At 42.2% G+C, this 23375-nt stretch overlaps 1 protein-coding gene across 1 annotated transcript; it reads right to left on the bottom strand.

Annotated features, from left to right (window-relative positions):
* Positions 1-1696: 1696 nt before the first annotated feature.
* SLC19A3 (solute carrier family 19 member 3) lies at positions 1697-21179 on the bottom strand. Its single transcript, XM_063131492.1, has 6 exons — positions 21118-21179; positions 19612-19772; positions 17434-18253; positions 16368-16560; positions 9913-10054; positions 1697-1880 (listed from the first exon to the last, which is right to left on the bottom strand). Exons 2-6 carry the CDS (start codon positions 19759-19761, stop codon positions 1716-1718), a joined length of 1470 nt encoding a protein of 489 aa, XP_062987562.1. The 5' UTR covers positions 19762-19772; positions 21118-21179; the 3' UTR covers positions 1697-1715.
* Between the last annotated feature and the right edge of the window lie 2196 nt (positions 21180-23375).

Raw genomic sequence — 23375 nt, 5'->3', positions numbered from 1 at the left:
AGACAAAACTATTGGGGCAGGTGGGTGTAATTACTGTGGAAGTATGGGGTGTAACTGAGTATGGGTACACCTGTCTCTGAGGAAACTATACAGCCAGACGGGGATTGGCTAAGGAGGCTCACTTCATATTTGTAAAGGGCCTGAGCAAGGAAAGTATAAGCCAGGGGGGCTATTGTGGCCATTTGGTCTTCATTTTTCATCTTCATTCTGATCTTCAGTCTTTGTCTACTTATCATTACTGGCTCTCAGGCCTGTGAGATTTTGGATCCTGAACTGACTCCTATCATATTGGAAGACCTTTTCTGAGATAAAGTATAAGTTCTGATTTGTTAATTTTGACTGCAGCATTGTTCCAATAGGTGTGTCCATTGTTCCAACGGGTTTCTCTGGGTTCCTTTTGATTTTTGTACACCTTTTTACCGCCTTCCTTATGGTAAATAAACTACACATCTATTTCAAAGTTTGTGCATGTTTTATTCCACTTAAGTCTTAATACTAAATTCAGAGCCTTCCGTTTGGTATTGCTACTATTTAGGCTTGGGGCTTGAAATAGAGGACGTAGGCTTAAACCCTTATTTCTGTGCCCTGTGAGGTGTCAGAGTCCCCTGGCTGAGGTGGATGTGAAGGGGTGGTGGCAGATTACCGAGTAATTGGTTTTCCCATTGCCTACACTGCAGGGAGTTGGGCAACTCCCTACCCTCACCCTGATACAAATTGTCTTTGCATTGGCCTCTAGGGTTATCATTTTATCAGTCTAGTTTAACAGCTGTCAGTGTGTCGTTTTTTTCCCATGAAGTCTCTTCACTGCTGGTCCATGAACAAACTCAAGTAGTGGAGTTCTTCTGAAATTATATTTTTTCAGTGGTGTGTTTTTCTTTCTATCTTTGAATGGAATGAGATACATCTAATACTACTCCAGGCGTCCTGCTAATTATCATGAATATAAAAATGCCACTTTCCCCCAAATCAAAATACCAGTAGAGTCTACCATCATTTTATTCATTTACATTGTTTAAATTTCTTAGACACATTTCTACAGTTTTAGGTGCTCAGAGCTACTAAGGAAATTGTAATTCTTAGATAAACATGGCTGGAACGTCATACTCCTTATTTTCTTTAACCACAATGTTTTTAATCAAATGAGAAAATGGTTCACACAACTTGTAGAACTGGAAAAGTGCAGAAAAGAGCAACTAAAATGATTAAGGAGCTGGAGCAACTGCCCTAGGAGGAAAGATGACAACATCTGGAACTATTTAGCATAGAAAAAAAGGATAATGAGGGGGAGATATGTCAGAGGTGTACAAAATTGTGCACAGTGGAGAATGTGGATAGGGAGACATTTTCCTCTTTCTCTCATAATACTAGAACTCCGGGTCATCCCATGAAGCTGATTGGTGGGAAATTCAGGACAGATAAAAGGAAATACTTCTTCACACAGCACATAGACTCTGGAATTGCTACCACAAGATGTGACAACGACCAATTTGGATGACCGTTGCACTCATGTCCTGCTTGCTAGTTGGCCACTGTGTGAACAGAATGCTGGACTAGCTGGACCCTTGGTCTGATCCAGCATGGCTCTTCCTACGTTCTTAATTTCGCTTGACCTCTAATTTGCAACTTGGTAAACACATACAGCGTGAACTTCGCCCAACTCCCTTTATTCAAGTACTCAAGCATATGGCAATCTTTTTCCTGAAGGTGTTAAAGTCTCACAGTCTTGTGCCATAGACTTCTGTAGCCGGCTCTTCTGCCTCAATCTTCTGAGAATTTTCCAGAAGATTCTGGTTTTGGCATTTGATTGAGATTATTGTGTAAATGCTTCTGCTTAGGAAAATCCCAGCGATCACTGCAAAGTAACTGCCATATATTAGGAACTGCAAGTAAACAGAAGGAGAGGTAGTAAAACATCTTTTCTGGGGGGGGGGGGGAACCCATTTAGCTTTATCCTTAATGGTTTTCAACCGTTTTGCTCATTGATACCATGCTTAACCTTTTCAATATCATGCTCAACCTAGGACTGCTGGAAGCAAGAAAAGGAAAAATGTTTGATCACCCATTTTTGTAAAATATAAAATCAGCTGTTTCTCAGAAGTGGCTCCATGGATTTTTATATTCATAGGGAGTTCAACATTTTTTTCCTTCCTTTCACCCTGGATACTTCCAGATGAGGCTTTTACTTTGCAATCATCCTGCATCATTCACAACATTTTATAGAGGTCAAGACAATGGCCCATATAGTTCTGTTTATAGGGATGGGAAGAAATTCTTTCAGTTTGCATTATAAAGCAAATCAATCTAAAGTCACTCTTTTGAACCATATAATAATCAAAGCCCAATTATCTCTCAAAATTGGCACTTCTCAAATTTTGCAGTGGAGTTTTTGAATTAAACAATGGATGCACAATGGATAAACACGCACACAAAAATGCATTTAGTGAAAATATTCAACATGCATTATTAGGAAAATTGCTTTGAAAATTAGTATATTAGGCAAAATTAAGTGCAAGGGTGCATATATTAGGAGAAATGCATATGAATTTCCATGCAAACTTTAAAAACAAATCTCCAAAGTTCAGGATGAACTCAGTTTAAAATGGGGAAAATGAGAAACTGAAATTGATAAATTTGCTCATCCCTACTTGTAAACCTGCTGTGTTTCCGCACAGCTTTTTCTGTTTCTTTTCACACAAAAAATCTGTTAAGGAGAAAATATGGGATCGCTCCACAATGCCTTCTGATTGGTAGGGCCTGGAGCCCTCAGTCCGGAAGCAAGCCTAGTTTGACACATACACCCCAACCAGCACAGGTCTGTAATGCTACTGGTTCACACTGCAAAATTGTAGGCTGGCATCAGCTAGACCCCCAACCTAAAATAGTCCAAGTGAACTATACAGTAATGTTGTAAGCCACTCTTTTACAGTGTCATCTCTTGTGTCATCTGTTGATCTACAGTTTGCTATTAAAACTATGCTTGCAAATTTTACGTTCTGTTCATGAAATGTGGAATCTAATCATGGAAATGTAATTGGTCACAAAGCTGGTCAACCAACAAGGATTAGCAAGAATCAGGCAGCTCTAGGTTTCAGGGGCCTGGATCTAATGGTGAGCCCTGGGGAGCATATCTTGCTGTGGTTGCAGCCCTCCAATCAGCTGTAGGCAGTCAGGTCTAATGGCCCTTTAAATTCCTACTTTTCCACAGTGTGATGCTATGTTGGGGGCATTCTGGGAAATTTAAATGTTGGCTAGGCCCAGCTGCCGGGCACTGCTTGGAATGCTGGGATAGGGAGGAAAACAAGGGGTGGGGGGGCAGTAGTCATGAGTCTTGATAGTTGCCCAAGGATGACAGAAGTTGTTCTGCTCTTGCCAAGGATACAGAATAAGTCACTGGGGGCCTGGGATGGGGTGGGGATAAGCAAATGTGTGTATGCATATTTATATGAAGACAACATTTTGATAATGTGCACAGTAGTGCAAAATGTGCAAATAATAGTGCAAATATAGGGGGGAGAAAAGCAAGAATAAACAATTTAGCAATCGTAACCAATTGTCACATTTAACAGGTATGTTTGATCTTTGGAAACAACCTTTTGCCCTTTTTATATGGGGTGGACAGTGTTTGAAAATCCAATGATTATTACTTCAGGGTGAGCAGAAACGTGGAGTCGGGGCATTTCAACTAGGGGTGTGGACTGACCTCCCGATCCGCTTCTCTTCCAGATTCGCAACTTCCGGATTGGGTCCACTCCGCTCTGCCTATAGTCTGCTTCGCTGCGAAGCTCCAGATCCAGATCAGAGCTCCGCTTCCCCCCCCATAGACTTGCATTGAAATCCAAAAAAGCCTACAACTTTTTTTCTGTTAACGTTAGAAACCTCAAACTCGGCACCATGATAGCTTATCCATGTATACACATGCATACCAAGCCTCAAGCAAATCCAAGCATCCCCTGATTTTCGGGGAATTTTTTAAAATCGGACACCCCATTTTCAGTCATGGGATTTACTCCGACATTTTGACAGATAAAAACTTTGAAGTGGGCACCCTCACAGATGCCATTTAGATCCACATTCATGGCAAGTTTCAAGTAAATCCCATCATCCCCTGATTTTTGGCAGGGGTTTAACCTTTAAAGCATCACCCCTAACCCCAATTCACACCCCTTTTGATATCTCCGTCAATTTTCACGTTAGAAACGTCAAATTAGGCACCATGACACCTCATGCACGTATACACATGCATGCCAAGCCTCAAGCAAATCCAAGCCTCCCCTGATTTTGGGGGGATTTTTGAAAATCGGACACCCCAGTATCTCAGGGATTTTTAAAGCTGCAGACAGCTCAATGGGCTTTATTCATGGCCATTTCAAAGGAAATCCCAACATACCATGAATTGGGGAGTAGATAAACCTAAATATAAATCTTCTTCCACACTTGAAAAATTTATTTGGAACTTCAAAAAGTCTAACTGAACGCAGGAAGGACTTATCCCCTGAATCAAAGCAAGACACACACAAACCATCCCTGCGAGGCGGGCACAGAGGAGGACAGGCAGCACTGGGAGCAAGCATGCCGGAGGCTTCTGGGGTTGAACCACAAAGCCCATCATGTAGTACAGCTCCCAGGCACCAGGCGGGCAAAGAGGCAGGCAGAGATATGCCATAGATCTATGGAGAAGTCAGTCCCAGCAGATGCCCCACCACAGCAGCACCCAGGTGGAGGAGGGAAGGCAGCCAGGCAGCAGATATTTCTGGGGGCACAAGGAAGTGAGCCAAGGATTGTTTCAAAGCCAGTAATGCAAACCATCCCTGTGAGGTGGGCACAGAGGTGGAGGACAGGCAGCACTGGGAGTAAGCATGCCAGAGGCTTGTGGGCACGAACCACAAAGCCCATCATGTAGTACAGCTCCCAGGCACCAGGCGGGCAGAGAGGCAAGCAGAGATGCCATAGATCTATGGGGAAGTCAGTCCCGGCAGATGCCCAACCACAGCAGCACCCAGGCGGAGGAGGAAAGGCAGCCAGGCAGCAGTTATTTCTGGGGGCACAACGAAGTGAGCCAAGGATTGTTTCAAAGCCAGTAATGCAAACCATCCCTGTGAGGCGGGAGCAGCACAGAGAGATGCCTTTTATTTTGCATCCCATAACTAGGAGGCTAGGAGGATAAGAGTAAATCTTTGTGATCCTTGCTTCAGAGTTGATTGACTGCATTGTGATCACAGCCATTATTAAACAACAACAAAATAATAACGTTAATAATAGCAGTACTAATTAATATTAATAGCAACAACAACAACAAGGAGTTGAACCACAATGAAAGCCTGCCTGACTTCACTGAAGAGGAAAAGCCAGGAGAGCTTGGGCTATGGGGTGTACAAATATAAAATGCAATAAATAAATAAATAAACAAAGAAAGGGTGGAATTAAAAGCAGCAGTGTTGCTGAATAAAGAACAAGAAGATTTTTTTAAAAAAAGGCTTATGTCTGTCTTTTACCAGTAAGAGGAAAGTGGACGTGCCCAGCGGGAGGGGGAATTATGCCAATTTGACTGGCCCTAAGTAAGTACCAGTCTTTAAGAACTACCTGACACTTCAACTCATGACAGGCATAGCTTCTACACTGTTTAATCTTTGGAGGGTTCTGATGACCTTCCAAGGACAGGACAGTGTGTGTGCACTGGGCACGTCCACATGCCCTAGGGGACCTCATCCCTTTGCACCACATCTATTCAGTTGTTCACCAAGGTTAGGGTGGGTAGCAGTGCTGTGTTTCCTATCTGTTATTTATTTGCTTAGTATATGATTTCAGGTTGTGTTTGTGCATTTGGTGGGGCTACTGTTTAAAAAAACATTGGGAAAAGTCCGTTCAGAGACTAAGAAAGAAAAGTTTCCCAGTATCCCAAGTTACTAAGTATCCCGTTTTGCTTATCCCCCCCCCTCCAACTTTGGGATTGGAGGATGCTACATCAGGTGATCATGACTGGGAGTTGAATCTGCCTCTCAGCACTTCAAAAAGGTTCCTCTCCCGCTTTTTTTACCCTATTTTAAAAAAATATATAGCAAGCAAACCGCAGCACGCAAAGTGCTGAAAATAGGCTCAAAATGACCCCCACCCACGACTCTCTAAGCACAGCGAGTTTCAAATAGTTAACTTGAAAAACAAAAAAGTTATCCAGTAATCTTTTCCGCAATGCAATCCTATGGGCGAAAAAATCCAAAATGGCGGGCGGAGCGCTCCGCTTCTTTGCCATGCTTCTCCAGTCCCCCGATCCGCTTCTCCTCTGCCTGTAGGGGAGGCGGATCACCCCGGTTCGCTGTTGCTTTTCCAATTCTAAGCGAAGCGGATCACACTGCTAATTTCAACCTGAGCATAAGTTCTGGGTTGAGTTGAACTGTTTGAACTGCATTGTTGACTCTAAAAACCCAAGTACTAAAAGAAAATGACTTGCTAGCAGCTACTTATTTTGGTGGGGCACGCCATTTCAATGATTCATTGAATGAGATTTGTTGAAATGAGGCCAGAACTCCATTATTATAAACAAATGTGCCATCAGTAGCTTTACAAAGGAGGAAGCAAAGAAGTGGAGATAAATTGTGATATTATTTAATTTCTATACTGCCCAATGGTCAAGACCCTCTAGGCAGTTCACAACTGTTCATACTGAGATGAACTCTGAAGTCTTCGTTATGGTTAATTTGTAAAGTGAGAAATCATGTTCTACAGACATGTTCATGAACAGGACAATTCTATGCATGTTTACTCAGAATGCAGCCTAATACACAATTAATTAAATAATGAAATAATTTGCATTCCTTAAATTAGAAATTGCTATCTGGAAACAGAGAGGCCACAATCCAACACGGAGTGGGCCCAAGGAGCAGGGACATGATGGTATTCTCTCCCCTGAGTACTGCATGAACCTCCCTCTTATGACCTTCAAGCAGTCCCTGACAATGTGTTTTACCACCACCACCACCACCACCACCATTTAATTTATCTTATTTTGGGGCTCCTATATACATTTTTAATCTGACAGAGTTACTAGGTTCTGTGACATATTTCCAGGAAATGCCTTTTAGCTGCATTGGAATCCCTGGGAAGACTGAGAAATTGTTAACTCATCTCTATCAAAACAATACAAGATGTCTTTTTACAAATTCCCAAGTGAAGAGCAACTGAATTCGGAGATATAAACAAGCAAGAAAAGTATTGTAGTAAAGGGAAGCTAAACAAACACATAAGCACAATGAATTCTGGGTAACTGACATTAACTATTTGGCAAAGAGCTCTGGATAATATCTAAGGAAGGATGTTGAGTTAATTCCATCAGTCAAGGTCAAAGGTTATTTGATAAATAAAGAGTTGTCACGTTTATCTGAAGATTGTTTGGTTACAAAGTATTACTTTATTACTCATGGTCAAAGGTGTACTAATAGTTTTGCTGATCACTCAGCAATCAATATTGTATAGGGTATAAATACTATAAAATCTGATATATAGATGTTCTGGAAAATCTATTCAATTCGATTTTAAGTAGTGGTTTTTAAGATGGGGGTTGTTTTCTCAAACATAAGATTAGAATCAATCTTGTTTAACCAGAAAGATATATATTAACCTTAAGCCTTTTTTTGTAAGTTAATGGAGTAGTAGTCTAAAATATTTGGAGGGCTCATTGGGAAAGGCTGATTCAGTCATTTGTTGAACTTATTTATTTTATTGTTACGTTTATATCTTGCCTTTTTCCCTCTTGCAAAGGACCCAAGGTGGCTTACATAAACTTCATCCTCTTCATTTTATCCCAGCTAGCCAGGGAAAGTTGTGAGTTGTAGGACTTTTTTTCTGTCTAAACATGCACAGGATTGTGCTCTTAGAACTCAGAGAAGGAGTTCTAACTGTGGATCTTCCCTCCCTACAGCCTGGCAGGACATAGGATGTTTATGCACCTCCAACATTTGTCCTTTGGACTCAGTGCCCATAAGATTGCTCTCCTAATCTTACTGGAATTTCTGAGGAGTTAAGACTGAGCTCTAATGTAAGGTAATCTTGCAGTAATCTTGTAGGAAGTGTATGAATATGCTCTGATGTTTTGGGCATATTAGTGTCTTAATATCCAGAAGCTCACAAGTCTGTGTACCTACATAATAAGAGGGGTGCACTTGACCCTCTGCTTCAACTTGTACCCTAATTCGGCGTATCAGAAAACAGCCCACTTCTGCTCAGACCATTCTGGAGTCAGACTGCATTGACTCAATACCCAACCTGAGTCATTGTTGAAAAATCCAAGGCTTTGCACTTCCCACTGAGTATTGCAGGAATTTTTAAAAAATGTCTATAATTTTCCCCCTCTTTGACACAATTGGATGATAGTTGCAGGCATAGTAGCCCCTTGGAAGGGGATTAGGACTGCCCAGTGTCATAAAAACAGATGCAGTTTTTTTTGTGTTACCTATCCATTCTAAATTTGTTATTTTATTTTATTTTTTGAAAGGGACTGCCAAAAGGTGTTTGTTTATTTTTAATTTCTTGGTAGAATTGGCTGAAAATTGCAGGGGGTTGTTAAATTTCAGAGCAAGAGCGGACCAGACATTTCGAGGGTCTCTAAAACAAGATGCACTTAACCCCTTATATGCCTCATGGACCATGGTTCTAAAAATTATAGGCAGCCTAGAGATCTCCCTAGGTAATAACCCTGTAACATTTCAGATGGATAAGTACACGTAGAAGGGGAAAGCTTTAATTTTGGGAATGGGAAGTAATTCACTTCCACTTCACCCACCCTTCTGTGGTTTTTTAGTCAATTTGTATGAAAGAGGCACACATTCTAGACATGTCCCCAAGTAAGAAAACTACAAAGTTATAGAAAGATGAGTATAGGAGCTGGAGCATTACAATGATTGAAAATCAGTCTAAGGCTTTTTTCATTGTGAAGCCTGTGCCATCAGAGAAATGTCCATCTCGTGGTTCTATCCTTACCCTCCCCAAAAGCACAATGATTGTAGCCCCTGGTAAAACATGCCTTAGGATTAGAAGGTGGACCTGTCAGTCACTCAACCACACTACCTTCCTCCTCCCCCTGCAGCATATAGAGAAACAAAACCAAAAGATACTATTTTAAGACATAAAGTCTGTGGCCATGTATTGAATCTGAAACACAAATGAAGCCTCTTTCTGGAGCAGCTTCCATTCTACTCAGTTTGGAAGCAAGCCTGCTTCACCTCAGGACCCAACAGAAACAGAAACAGCGTGCTTCTGCTCAAGCTTCATCTGAATCCAATGCACATCCTTACTACTCACCTATCAGCTGGATAGCCTATTCAGACCTGGGTAACAAACTTGGAACTTAGCTCTTCCTTGTAAACTGAAATCTTTGATAACTAGTAATCTTAAGAAATCTTTTTAAACTATTAAGAGCTGGGAAACTTATGCATGTTGTATTGCTATGGGTTCCGTATTACTAGTTTTAGCCTACACAGTTGTATTTTGAAAATATTTAGTTGGTTTAATAAAACTGCAAATGAATCTCAAAATTTTCCCCTTACTAATTCTTGTTAGTACAAAACCAAAATTGAACCCAAACTGCAGCAATTTTGAGGGTATTCTTTGTCTGAAGTGTTTAAATCAATATAGATAGTTAACTGGCAGCCAAGGGCTTCCTAAATACTAGAACTATAGCTTGATAATACTCAGCAGAGGCAAAATCCAGGGACAGCTTGTTCAATTATTTTGTTATTAACATTTTTATTGGAAGTTGGCTCAGGAGTCCTTGCCCTAAAAGGCAGGGTTGAAACCTATATTGCCCGGCATCCTGAAGCCCATTGATCTCTTAGGGCTGCAGCCTCTGAAAAGATGAAAAGTGCTTAAACATTATTGAATGAGCAACAGTGCCCATGATGTAATATCAACAATTGAGTTTACCTGAGTCCCAATATCCAATCCAAGCCCTTTGGAATCCACCACTATAAAGGTCACAATACTTTGAATTATCAGCGCAATGAAGTTGTTGAATCCAAACATTAATGCATAACGTTCCATGCTGAGACTGACAGCAATCTGGAACCTAAAGTAAAAAAAATTGTTAGAACATTGATGGTAGAAATGAAATTGCTTAACTTATTGGGAGTGTATAGGTGGAAGCATTTTACAAAAGCCTAGAAAAAGGCTACTGTTGACAGGAGCAAAATGTGTTGAGTTCTGTGCTTAGCTGACATCAATGTGTAGCCTAAATCATCTCATTTGGATGGAATAGCTGTGGTGCAACCTTCCCTAACCTGGTGCCCCCCAGATATTTTGGACTTTAACTTTCATCAGCCCAAGTCAGCATAACCAAAGGTCAGGAATCCTGGGAGTTGTCCAAAATATCTGGAGGATGCAGGTGGGGAATGATGGCCCACGATAGCAAGTGACAGATATGACCAGCATGATGTCCAACTATGTCTGATTCCCAATGCCCCTCCCCAATCCCCGGTAACTTTTCTTAGCCCACTTGTGTGAAATGGAGGTAGAACTTTGCAGAGAGGAAGTTTCAAATATGCACATAGCTGATACACAAGATAATTACAATGGGAATTATTATTATTATTATTATTATTATTATTATTATTATTATTATTTATTTATATAGCACCATCAATGTACATGGTGCTGTACAGAATAAAACAGTAAATAGCAAGACCCTGCCGCATAGGCTTACATTGTAATAAAATCATAATAAAGCAATAAGGAGGGTAAGAGAATGCACCAAACAGGCAGTATAAAAGTCAGAACAATTCAAGTTTTAAAAGCTTTAATTTAAGGAAATGCAGACTATTACCCAATGACCAGGAAGGGACATGCAAAAGTGTGTGTTTGTGTGTATGTGTACGAGTCCCATGTTTGTCTTCTACTTGCCAATAAGTACTAACTTAAGCAAAAGCTCTGTTTTTATTTAGTTAATGTCTGCTCTGGACGACCTTGGGGTCAATTGCAGGATCTTGGAGGGAAGGCAAGTGCATCTTTGACAGCAGTGTTGTGTGGCTGTGACTGTGACTGCCAAATTCTGGTTGCTGACTTGGAGCTGAGCAGAAGCAGGGAAAAGCAGCTGGCCCAGCCCAAGGAGGAGCTAGAAAAGTAAGCCAGATTCCCAGGGAGCGAGCGAACAGGAAGAGCAAACAGGAGTTTGGCAGGGGGAGTGTAGGGGAAGAGGAGACCAAGGAAAGGGGAACAAGAGAAGCCTCAAGGAAACCCAGGAGGCTGCCAATTCAAAGAGGCCGTGTGCTTGCCATGTGCTCCTGAGTGCTGAGTGAGAGGTTGGTGTTTATAATTGCTGCAGGAGCTGAAGGGGGAGTGGCCTGATTGTCAGTTGGTCTCAGCAATCAGTGCCTAATTGCTGTTGATTGTTGTTGGCCTTTCAGTGACCTCATTCTGGTTGCTGACTTGGAGCTGAGCAGAAGCAAGGAAAAGCAGCTGGCCCAGCTCAAGGAGGAGCTAGAAAAGTAAGCCAGATTCCCAGGGAGCGAGCGAACAGGGAGAGCAAACAGGAGTTCGGCAGGGGAGGCCAAGGGGGAGGCCTCTAAATAATAATAATAATAATAATAATAATAATAATAATAATAATAATAATTAAAATAAAAATAAAAAAGAGGTGGGGGAAAAAAGAAAAGCATAAAGAGAAAAAAAACCCCACAAAACCACCACCAAACAAAAGCAAAAAAAACCCCAAAAGATTACTTTCCCTTAAGACATCCTCATATAGTTGTGTACCTTCAGAGAGGACACAACAAAGCAAAGGCAATTCTACTATAATCAAAAAGGAAAAAAACAAAAGCAGAAATCGACATTATGGATGGAAAGGAGTCCCTAGAGGTAGTGACCTGCAAAGGGTGTGCAATGTTCGTGTTTCTGCCTGAGCTCCACATGGCGTACACCTGCAACAAGTGCAAGCTGGTGGCACTTTTGGAAGAAAAAGTGAGAGGACTTGAGCAGCGAGTGTCCACCCTCCAAGGAATAAGAGAAGTCGAGGAGTTCTTAGACCGAACGGTGGAACTGCAACAGCAACAAGAAGCACATGAGATTGAAGAACAACAGCCAGCTGAAGCAGAAGTGGAGTATGCTGAGGGGAGGAAAGCCAATGAAGAGGAAACTCCCTGGAAAAGAGTGACAGTTAGAAGAGGAATTAGAGGGCGTTCTGCACCGGTGGAGCCATTGCAGTTAAGCAACCGCTTTCAGCTTCTGGAGAATGAGACTGAAGGACAGTTTGCAGAGGAAGAAGTACAGGAGGCACCATGCAACAGTGACCAAGAGACAGAAGGTAGGTCAACCAAGAAGAAGCGAAGAGTAGTCGTTGTGGGAGACTCCCTGCTGCGTGGGATTGAAACCCAAGTATGTCGTGAAGACCCATGGACTCGCCAGGTGTGCTGTCTCCCTGGAGCACAGATTAGAGATGTGACTGAAGGGTTACCGAAGCTCATAAAGCCCACGGACACATACCCCTTTCTTCTCATCCATGTGGGAACAAATGATGTCGCCAAGCAGAGCTACAAAGAAATCATTTCAGACTTTGAAGTTCTGGGAAGGAAACTGAAGAACTTTGGGGCCCAGGTAGTTTTCTCATCCATCCTCCCGGTTCTTGGAAGAGGATTAGAAAGGGAAAGAAAAATACTCCGGATGAACGACTGGCTTCGAAAGTGGTGCCGTCGTGAGAGTTTTGGATTCTGGGACCACGGGCTACGCTACTTGGAACATGGACTGCTGGCAAGGGATGGGTTGCACCTCACAAGGGCTGGAAAGAATGAGTTCGGCCACAGCATGAAGAACTTCATCAGGAGGGCTTTAAACTGAATCTTGCGGGGGTGGGAGACGTAAATTTTGAGGCAACAATGGATGAAGGCCAATGCACCACAGTACAGAGAACAGCTCCAACAGAGTCCCAAAATAGTGTCTGCAACAAGGTAGGAACAAAGCCAGACTATAAAACACATGGTCTTCGATGTCTATATACTAATGCTCAGAGCATGGGAAACAAACAGAATGAACTTGAACTCTTATTACATGAAGGCAAATACGACTTGATAGGTATAACTGAAACTTGGTGGGATGACTCCCATGACTGGAATATAGCAATTGAAGGATATAACTTGTTCAAAAAGAACAGAAGAAATAGAAAGGGAGGTGGAGTTGCACTATATGTTAAAAATACCTATCCCTGCACAGAAATACAGGCGGATGAGATTGAGAGCCCCGTCGAGAGCGTCTGGATTAAAATAAATGGGGCTAGGAATAAAAAGAATATGATAATCGGAGTCTACTACCGACCACCCAATCAAGGAGAAGACGAGGACGAAACTTTTGAGAAACAAATTGCCAGTGTTTCAAGGAAGTGTGATGTAGTAGTGATGGGGGACTTCAATTACCCTGATATCTGTTGGGAGACCATTACTGCCAAAAGTGGCCCTTCCAAGAAATTCCTGACATGTATGGGTGATAACTTTCTCCTACAGAAAGTGGTGGAAGGAACTAGAGGGTCAGCAATCCTTGACTTGTTATTGACCAACAGGGATGACTTAGTGGATAAAGTGGCAGTTACGGGAACTCTGGGGGAAAGTGACCACGTCATACTTGAATTCCTGATTATGAAGGAGACAAAAGTCGAGCGTAGCCATACACGTACTCTGGATTTTAGGAAAGCTGATTTTAATAAACTCAGAACTATAATAAGTAAGGTCCCGTGGCAAGGGAGCCTAAAAAGAAAAGGAGTGCAGGATGGGTGGGAGTATCTAAAAAATGAAATTTTAAAGGCACAGTTACAAACAATTCCAACAAGGAGAAAAGATAGAAGACAACAGAGGAAACCAATGTGGCTCCACAAAAAGCTTATTGATGAACTGAAAACAAAAAGGGATACATATAGGAAGTGGAAGGAAGGCCAGGCTACAAAAGAAGAGTACAGGCAAGTGGCGCAGAAGTGCCGAAATGGCGTCAGGAAGGCTAAAGCTGTGAATGAGCTGAGATTAGCGAGGGATGCTAAAAGCAATAAAAAGGCTTTCTTCAGATACGTGAGTAGTAAAAGACAGAGGAAAGAAATGGTGGTTCAACTGCTTAATGAGGATGGCAAATTGATAACAGACGACAAACAAAAGGCTGAAGTGCTCAATTCCTACTTTGCCTCGGTCTTCTCCCAAAAGCGGATCTATGACCCCCCTGGAAAAAGTGAAGCAGAAGTTGAGGGGGCAGGATTGCAGTTTGAGATTGATAAACAAATGGTCAAAGAACACCTAATTTCCTTGAATGAGTTCAAATCCCCAGGGCCCGATGAACTGCATCCAAGAGTAATGAAGGAGCTAGCGGAAGAACTCTCAGAACCTTTGTCTATTATCTTTGCAAAATCATGGAAGACGGGTGAGGTGCCGGACGACTGGAGGAGGGCTAACGTTGTCCCTATCTTCAAAAAGGGCAAAAAGGAGGAACCTGGGAACAACAGACCAGTCAGCCTGACATCCATCCCTGGGAAAATTCTGGAGCAGATTATAAAGAAGTCAATCTGTAAACACCTTGAAATCAATGCAATGATTACTAGAAGCCAACATGGATTTGTCAGGAACAAATCCTGTCAGACTAATTTGATCTCATTTTTTGATAGGATAACCTCCCTTGTGGACTGTGGGAATGCTGTGGATGTCATATATCTTGACTTCAGCAAAGCTTTTGACAAAGTACCACATGACATTCTGATTAACAAACTAGCTAAAAGTGGGCTAGATGGAACAACTATTAGGTGGATCCACAGTTGGCTACAGAATCGGACTCAAAGAGTACTTATCAATGGAACCTTCTCAAACTGGGGAGAGGCAACGAGTGGGGTGCCGCAGGGCTCAGTCCTGGGCCCAGTGCTCTTCAACATTTTTATTAATGATTTGGACGAGGAGGTGCAGGGAACGCTGATCAAATTTGCAGATGACACCAAATTGGGTGGGATAGCTAATACCCTGGAAGACAGAAACAAACTTCAAAGTGATCTTGATAGGCTGGAGTGCTGGGCTGAAAACAACAGAATGAAATTTAATAGGGATAAATGCCAAGTTCTACATTTAGGGAATAGAAACCAAATGCACAGTTACAAGATGGGGGACACTTGGCTCAGCAATACTACAAATGAGAAAGATCTTGGAATTGTTGTAGATCACAAGCTGAATATGAGCCAACAGTGCGATATGGCTGCAAGAAAGGCAAATGCTATTTTGGGCTGCATTAATAGAAGTATAGCTTCCAAATCACGTGAGGTACTGGTTCCTCTCTATTCGGCCCTGGTTAGGCCTCATCTAGAGTATTGCGTCCAGTTCTGGGCTCCACAATTCAAGAGGGACGCAGACAAGCTGGAGCGTGTTCAGAAGAGGGCAACGAGGATGATCAGAGGTCTAGAAACAAAGCCCTATGAAGAGAGACTGAAAGAACTGGGCATGTTTAGCCTGGAGAAGAGAAGATTGAGGGGAGACATGATAGCACTCTTCAAATACTTAAAAGGTTGTCACACAGAGGAGGGCCAGGATCTCTTCTCGATTCTCCCAGAGTGCAGGACACGGAATAACGGGCTCAAGTTAAAGGAAGTCAGATTCCGGCTGGACATCAGGAAAAACTTCCTGACTGTTAGAGCAGTGCGACAGTGGAATCAGCTACCTAGGGAGGTTGTGGGCTCTCCCACACTAGAGGCCTTCAAGAGGCAGCTGGACAACCATCTGTCAGGGATGCTTTAGGGTGGATTCCTGCATTGAGCAGGGGGTTGGACTCGATGGCCTTGTAGGCCCCTTCCAACTCTGCTATTCTATGATTCTATGATTCTATGAAATGAACAAATCAGTTTTCTGCACTAATGCCTATGGGGCATTAAGGGTAGGCATGGTTGGGTGCCTGCCAAGGGTCCACACCCCACCAGGGGCCCACTGACGAGAGCCCCTGGCTTTGCTCCTCCCCTTTACTATTGCAACCTGCTTGTTCACCTGCTTCTTGCTCTGGCCAAACAATGATTGTGGAGAAGCTGTTGATGCCCCTGCCTACCTGCTCTCTGCCTCTCAACGAGCGAGTGGGAGCAATGCTGAGAAAGAGGAGGAGGAGTAATAGTAGCTGGTGACAATGGTGGTGAGAAAGTAAGTTCACTGAGGTAGCCCCACCTCATCTTGCACCATCCCCAAACAGCATCTCCGCACACACAAAATGGCACTGACACTGTCAATAGTTTTTATGTGTCACAGGGCATGCCCTGGCCTAAGCCTACTTTTCCATTATCCCCTTCTCCAATATTTTTAGTGTCACTGGCTATAGCTAACCTCCCCCTCACCACCCTGTTCCAAATGATTCCAAAACAGTAGCAAATTAGCACAAACGGAGTATATAATACTTACGTGGCTATGGTTATAAGGAGCATGTAACATGCTTTGAAAACTAGATAGCCAGCATAACAGACCCAGATGTTTTTGGTAAAACACATCAGAAACAGTGAACCAGCATCCAATGCGGAGAAGGCCCCCAGTGCCAGCTCTCCTGTTAGATCCCAGTTCAGTTTCACATATCCCACAGCCAGTGATGTTATTGAACCTGGAAATAAAGGTGGGTTAGACCTGTTATGCCCTGCAGAATCAAAAGACTCGCAAGTTTTAAAAAGATCACAATATTCCCTTAAAAATTATACATATGGAGATATATGGTAATGCTGTAAGCTGCCTTGAGCATATCTTTCAATGGAAATGCAGGATAAAAATACTTCTAATAAATGACAAGATTGAATAACCAATTCCAAAAGAGTAGCTGAGATTGTTCTCGAACAACTTTATAACAAATGTCTGGAAGCATAAGCTTACAGCCTACTTCAGTTTGCTATGTCAGTATCATCATTTGTTTTTCTTATTAAAGTATATTTTTTATTTAACATTTCTCTGCCACTTTCCTGAGTGTTCAAAGTGGCTCATAAAAATTAAAAACACACCAACAATACAGGCTACACTAGTATGACAATAATAAACATTCAACCATTGGCTCACCAACTGAAGTGAGCCAAATACATTGAACTATAAACATTGTCATACAACCCTTGCTGCAGGCAGACACGATTTATACCTAAATCTAGGTGCCACAGTAGAAAAGGTCCTGCTACTGACAGTCCATGTTCTAACTCTTGAACAGAGGTTATTGATAGATTGAATTGAAAGGGACCTCTAAGGTTTTCTAGTACAAATCCCTGCCAATGGAGTAAATCCACTACTACAGCATCCCTGATAGGTAGGGTGGCCATTTATGCTTTGCCAAAAAAGAGAAAACACATTACCATAACAGAAGAGTTCACAGCTCTGCATAAAATTTGCATATACTTACACGTATAGAGGCACATTTACAAATAATGACTGTAATTTAAATAAAAACACAGTACATCCCACCCTAGTGGGGAAGATGCATTTTAAATCATGTACTTACTCAAAAATGTTGCTATGGCTTCAACAGCTCCATTGTACACAGCAGAACTATGGGAAGGTGCTTTGTCGTCCCATAGTACTTGGACATAATTCAAAATCTGGTTAAAGCCTGCAGTGGCTAAAGCCCACCATATTGACCAGTAAAGGAGTTTCTTTGTACTGTAGCATTCCTTCAAGTCTCGACACAGTTGCCAAAGCACTGTCAAAAAGTGATTCTGTTTTTGAATTTTGGGTAGCGGGTATTCTGGTAAGTTCTGAGAGTTGACTGATGAAACTGTGAGATCTTTGTCCTGCTGGTAACATGGCTGGCCTGATACATTTGGTGCATCCTTATTGGTTGGCCCAATGGGTGCTTCTAGGGAAGACTTTCTATGAAAGAACATACTTTTCTGAGGCATGGGCAGAAAAAATGCAGATATAAATGCCACAGAGACAGAAGCCAATGATATGGCATTGAGATAAAAATAAGATACGTGAGCTAAAGAGACTAAAATTTGCCCCAAGAAGGAACCCATGGTGGATGCCACTAGAGTGATGCTTCTGCAATAACTTGTTACTTTCTGGTAATGATCCGCGCTAACAACACTGTATATGTAGGCATAATAGGCAACCTCTGTGGCCGTCACAGTTCCATAGAAAAACTCCATCAGCTGCATGGCTGCCAGGCCGTGTGCAAATAAAAGCAACAGCCAGGTAACAATCAAACTAATTCCCTGGAGAATAATGACAGGCTTGTAGCGGACATAGTCTGTAATCAGGAATACGGGGAATAACAGAGCGAGGTAGGAATAGGTCCAAACGGGGAAAATATGCTGCGTTACCTAGAAGGGAAAAGGCAGAATTCTGTAACTGTAATTCTGTAGTAAAGAAACTAAAGATATAAGGCTTATTCCCAAGTAATGTGTGTGCTTAGCATCAAGGGCAGCAGGGCAAACGCCATATTATTTCTGTAATCATGATACGGCTGTGATTTAAGTGAATTTAAAAGGCATGGCTGCACATGCTCAGAGTATTTCTTTTTGACATTTTTCTTTTCTTGTTGCTCTGTAATATTAGGAATGTACAGCCAGCTCTGACACATGGGATGGCAGGAAGGGGAGCAGAGAAATATCAGTTCCTTCACCACTGACGGTAATGCACATGGCTGTCTAAAAGGAGGCCCCATAAAACCACAGAGTCCAGGCAGTGCTCACTCCAGATTTCCTCAGGCAAGAAATGGGCACCTTCCCTTAGAGAGGCTTCCTTCGCACCACCATTGTCACCAGTTCCTGTTGCTCCCCCTCTTTCTAATCATTGCTATGTGCTTGCTTGCAATTGGGGGCATGCTTCCACCATGCCTATATCCTGGGGTCATCTCCAGGTCGTCCCTGTGCATCCATATGATGTACAGGGATCCCAGGGACAACCAGGGACTTTACCTGGTGTATCTGGGGCCGCGGATTCCTAGATTTTTCCGTGGTCCCAGGACCATCCTGAGGAGCATGGGCCATGTCGTCACTGCTCCCTTCCTCCTTGTGAATAGTGGAGTTCTTAAAATGGGCATGGAGCTGCATGGGGACAGTCTGTTCCTATCGGTGGGGTGTGTGGACAGTTTAAAATTTTGGGTTTTTAAAAAACAAAACTTACACATGCAGTGGAGGCAATTGCGCTCTGTTTCTATTGAAGGGATGAAAAAATGGTGGCCACAATGTCCCTCCTCCCTTCCAGGATGTCACACAGCTAGCAAGACACTGGAGGAGGATCACGGAAGCAGGTAAATCCACGATCTTCCCCCCTCCCTCCCTCCCTCTACACCCTTAGCTGTAGACATGCCCAGGATGAGAACCAGTGTGCAAGCAGGCAGTGGCATCACCTTCCCACCACCTTCCCACCACCTCCATTGTCTGTGTGAAAGCAAGAGGCAGGTAAACAAGCAGATTGTAGTGATGAAGAGGAAGGGCGGCTTGTCAGTAGGCTATGCTGGAATGTGATGAGCCTTTGGCAGCTGTCCTCATAGAGTCTAAGGTCTAAAATTACCTAGCTGCACTACTATTTCCTGGGGCAATGCATTGGCAATTCAGTCCACGTGGGAAAACCACAGTGCCTTGGTGGGGGTGGTGGGGTGGGAACAGCCTGCAGCTTCTTCACACCCAAACTTTTATTAAGCTTCACAGCAAGAATGAAGAAAGTTTCATGGTACCTCGTTGATGGTCAGGTTTTTATCAGGTCCAGTGAGATAGGGTGTGAGGAAAGGCTCAGATGGTCTCATCATGGTGAAGAAGCCATAAATGCAAAGGATCATGGTGGGAAAAATCCATCCACTGCTTTGCATTTCCCCCCAACAACCCATGGCTCTTCCAGCTAAAAGAGAGTAAAAACAAAAGTGTGCAAAAGTGGAAGAAATAGGCTCTCAATTGGGAAAGAAACACTATTCATATAAAGTGCAGAATGAGCCATTTGACAAAAGGATCTTTATTGAAGAACGGAAGGCAAAACGGGAACTTTTTATGCAAGTAAAGGCATGAAAAGTTTGGCAATGGGCAATTACTCTAGACATTACTTTCTTTGGATTTTAATGGCATAAATCAAGTCTGTAGTTGAGAAACTAGCAAAGCAGTTGTATGAAGTCGTAACAACCAGCTTTGAAAGGTGACATTATTCCCAGTTGGGATGGCTGGACCTGTCACCATACATGCTTCAAAAGGTCACAGCTCACTATCCAACCAAACCTTTTGTTCATAATTTCATAGTCTTGCCACAATATAGATTATTACCCCAATTTTCCTTGAAAGTAACCTCCATTGTTTTCAGTTGAGTTTACTTCCATGTCTGTATTGCAACTTTTAAAGAAACTGTTTTAGGATTGCAGCTAGTTTAAGACAAATGATTTAGGGAAGGATTGTAATTATACTGCAAGACAACAAGATGAATAATTGCTGGTTATGATTTCTTACTGGAATGCAGCAGACAAATGAGAGTAGCTCAACACATGCAGCAGAAAAAGGTGGTAGAGATCTCAGGTGAAAGAATGAATTGTACCTCAGGCTGCAGGGGAAGGAATCATATTTTTGAATGTGCTCATATGCTGGTTTTAAAAAAACCCACTTCCCTGCAAATAGACAACTTGCAGGACTGGATGGTTGGACTAGGACCTTTCCCCCATTATATCCTAGTTTCATTTTGAAGGAAAGTTTTTTTAAAAACTGAAGAGCTTTCAATTGCACAGCAGTCCCAATCACGTAGAGCTAAATGCTTGAACATCAAGGTGGTCAGCAGGATGTGCGTGCGATATTTGTGGTAGATCTAGTGCTACAGCCCTACTCCACCTTCTACTCATAATAGCAGTAGGATGACCATATGGAAAGGGCTCCTCTGTCTTTTACAGTTGTAGAGAAAGGGGAATTTCAGCAGGTGTCGTGTGTATGCATGCAGCACCTGGTGAAATCCCCTCTTCATCACAACAGTTAAAGCTGAAGGAGCTATACTAGAGTGACCAGATACAAAAGAGGGCAGAGCTTCTGCAGCTTTAACTGTTGTGATGAAGAGGGAATTTCACCATAGTGGACCACACCGTAGCATAGCTAGCCTTCCTCTGTATTGCGCAATCCAAACTCAGAAACAAACGAAACCCTTTCAGTGGTACTCAGCACGGTTATATTTAACAAAAGCTTGCACGATGTTATATCTAACAAAAGCTGTAAATTACCTTGAAAAAGTCTTCTGTGTTTTGTCAAAAAACAGCCACAATTTCCCTTCAATGTTTAGAATGTTTAGAATCAATAAGTAAATTACACAGCAGCAAGTTTACCTGTAAACAAATTGAGAAGCATTTTAGACTAAAGCATTTTTAGACTAAAGGACTCTGACTTGAACCACTCGACACACAGCACATATCTTTACTCTTAATTTTGGTGGCCCATCCCCCCCCCGGTTTGTTTATCTTCGAATTGGGAAGCAAATCAACTACCAGGGAAGAGATTCATATATTGTATTATGAAATAGAACTGAACAGATAAGGTGGGCCCCACAAAAGCATCAAGCATCTGCTCAAGTCACCCAACCTTTTATTGCAATTGATCCCAATTTTTTCTTTTGGACATAAAGATCCTGAAGATTGTTTTTATGCAATCTGAGTTGTGCTGCTAAAGCTGCACCTGCCCTCCACACACACTCAAAGCAAGCAGCCAGAATACTAAACAGTATCATTAACAACACCATATCTGTATGATGCCTGCGTTGTTTGCTTCAGTGGGGGTAGAAACTGTTAACTTCAGGGGAGTGGGATTTCAGAGAGAAAATGACCCCCATGCCCCTTATGAGTCGCCACTTACACGTTGCCAAAAAAGAAGACAAAAAATGATATAGATGTGAATAAAATGGCATGTACTAATTTATATGTAGAACTGCAAGTGTAGAAATAATTGCTATAATTTAAATGGAAATAGAATACATGGCATCATAGTGGCAAAGACTGTGACCAGGTGATCCGTGGTGATCCGCTGTCCAGGTACTAACTGTAGATGGGCAACTCCAAGGCTGCCCCTTCTTTCCCTGCCTAAGGTTCTTTAGAATCATAGAATAGCAGAGTTGGAAGGGGCCTACAAGGCCATCGAGTCCAACCCCCTGCTCAATGCAGGAATCCACCCTAAAGCATCCCTGACAGATGGTTGTCCAGCTGCCTCTTGAAGGCCTCATTTATTTTTCAACTGGACTTGGGCTGGAAAACCTTTCAGTTACAAGATACCTTCAAATAGAGGAAACCCTTCAAACAGGGCACAGGGCCACTATATTCCACCCCAGCTCTGCTTCCTCATTCAAAATAGCATGCACATGTAAATACACACCAACACAGGGCAAGTTAATAAGGTTTTTAAAAACGAAAGAAACAACACTTTCTTGTTATTTTAAACTCTTCTGGTATGGCAAGATTTAAAGCCTCTGTCAAGCTTTGCATGTCTGTGCTTGTCAACACACACACAAAGTCCTGTTTGTTCTGAGCTTGCAGGGAGCAGTGAATTACTTATACATTCTCCTCTGTGGACAGATTAGATCAGCAGTCTCCAATCTGGCAACCTCCGGATGTGTTGGACCACAATTCCCATAATTCCCAGCCAGCATAATTCCCACAGCCAGGAATTATGGGAGTTGTAATCCAGCACGTCTGGAGGGTGTCAGATTGGGGAAGGCTGCCGTAAACCACAGCCTCCCTTCTCCCACTCTAGCAAAAATCCTGCTGCAGGCAAGTGTTTAGAGCAAGTGTTTAATGCTTTATGTGTGTATGTTCTGTGTTTTAGAATTTTAAATTTTGTATACTCGTTTTTATCTTAATTTTAGAATTTCTGTAAACTGCCCAGAGAGCCCTGGCTATGGGAGTGGTATATAAGTGCAATAAATAAATAAATAAATAAATAAATAAATAAATAAATAAATAAAGCAGGGGTAAGCAACTTGTGGCATTCCAGATGTTTTGGCCTATCTCTCCTCACCCCTCACCATTGGCTATGCTGGCTAGGACTAATGAGAGCTATAGGCAAAATCACCTGGAGGACAAGTTGCCCATGCTTGGCTTAGGATCTTCCCAGAGAGATGTATAAAACCCTTTTAATAAACCTGTATAGTGGTTACCATCATCTGTTTGGGCCAGAATCAGTGGTCAAGATTCAAATGACAACAAAACACAATTCCATGGTAACTTAAATAACTGCATATTTCTACATATGTCTACACATGTACCCATAAATATCATTCACAAAATTATTTTTTCTTGTTGGAGATCCAAAAATAGATGCATTCACAACCTTTCTGAGAAACCTTGGATACAAATTCCTCTTACCTATTAGCCAACTTGACTTTTCTCTGAAATTCTGAAATCTTCAGTGAAATTTTATCCAATTTATCCAAGTATTTCTTCATATACATGGAACCCACTGCCTTATATCCTTAGCAAATGGAAATAAAAATAAA

This window comes from Elgaria multicarinata, chromosome 8 (assembly GCF_023053635.1).
Source record: "Elgaria multicarinata webbii isolate HBS135686 ecotype San Diego chromosome 8, rElgMul1.1.pri, whole genome shotgun sequence".
In the NCBI taxonomy this organism is placed as follows: Eukaryota; Metazoa; Chordata; class Lepidosauria; order Squamata; family Anguidae; genus Elgaria; species Elgaria multicarinata.
The sequence above is the reverse complement of the archived record's forward strand: the minus strand, read 5'-3'. Positions and strand labels throughout refer to the sequence as shown.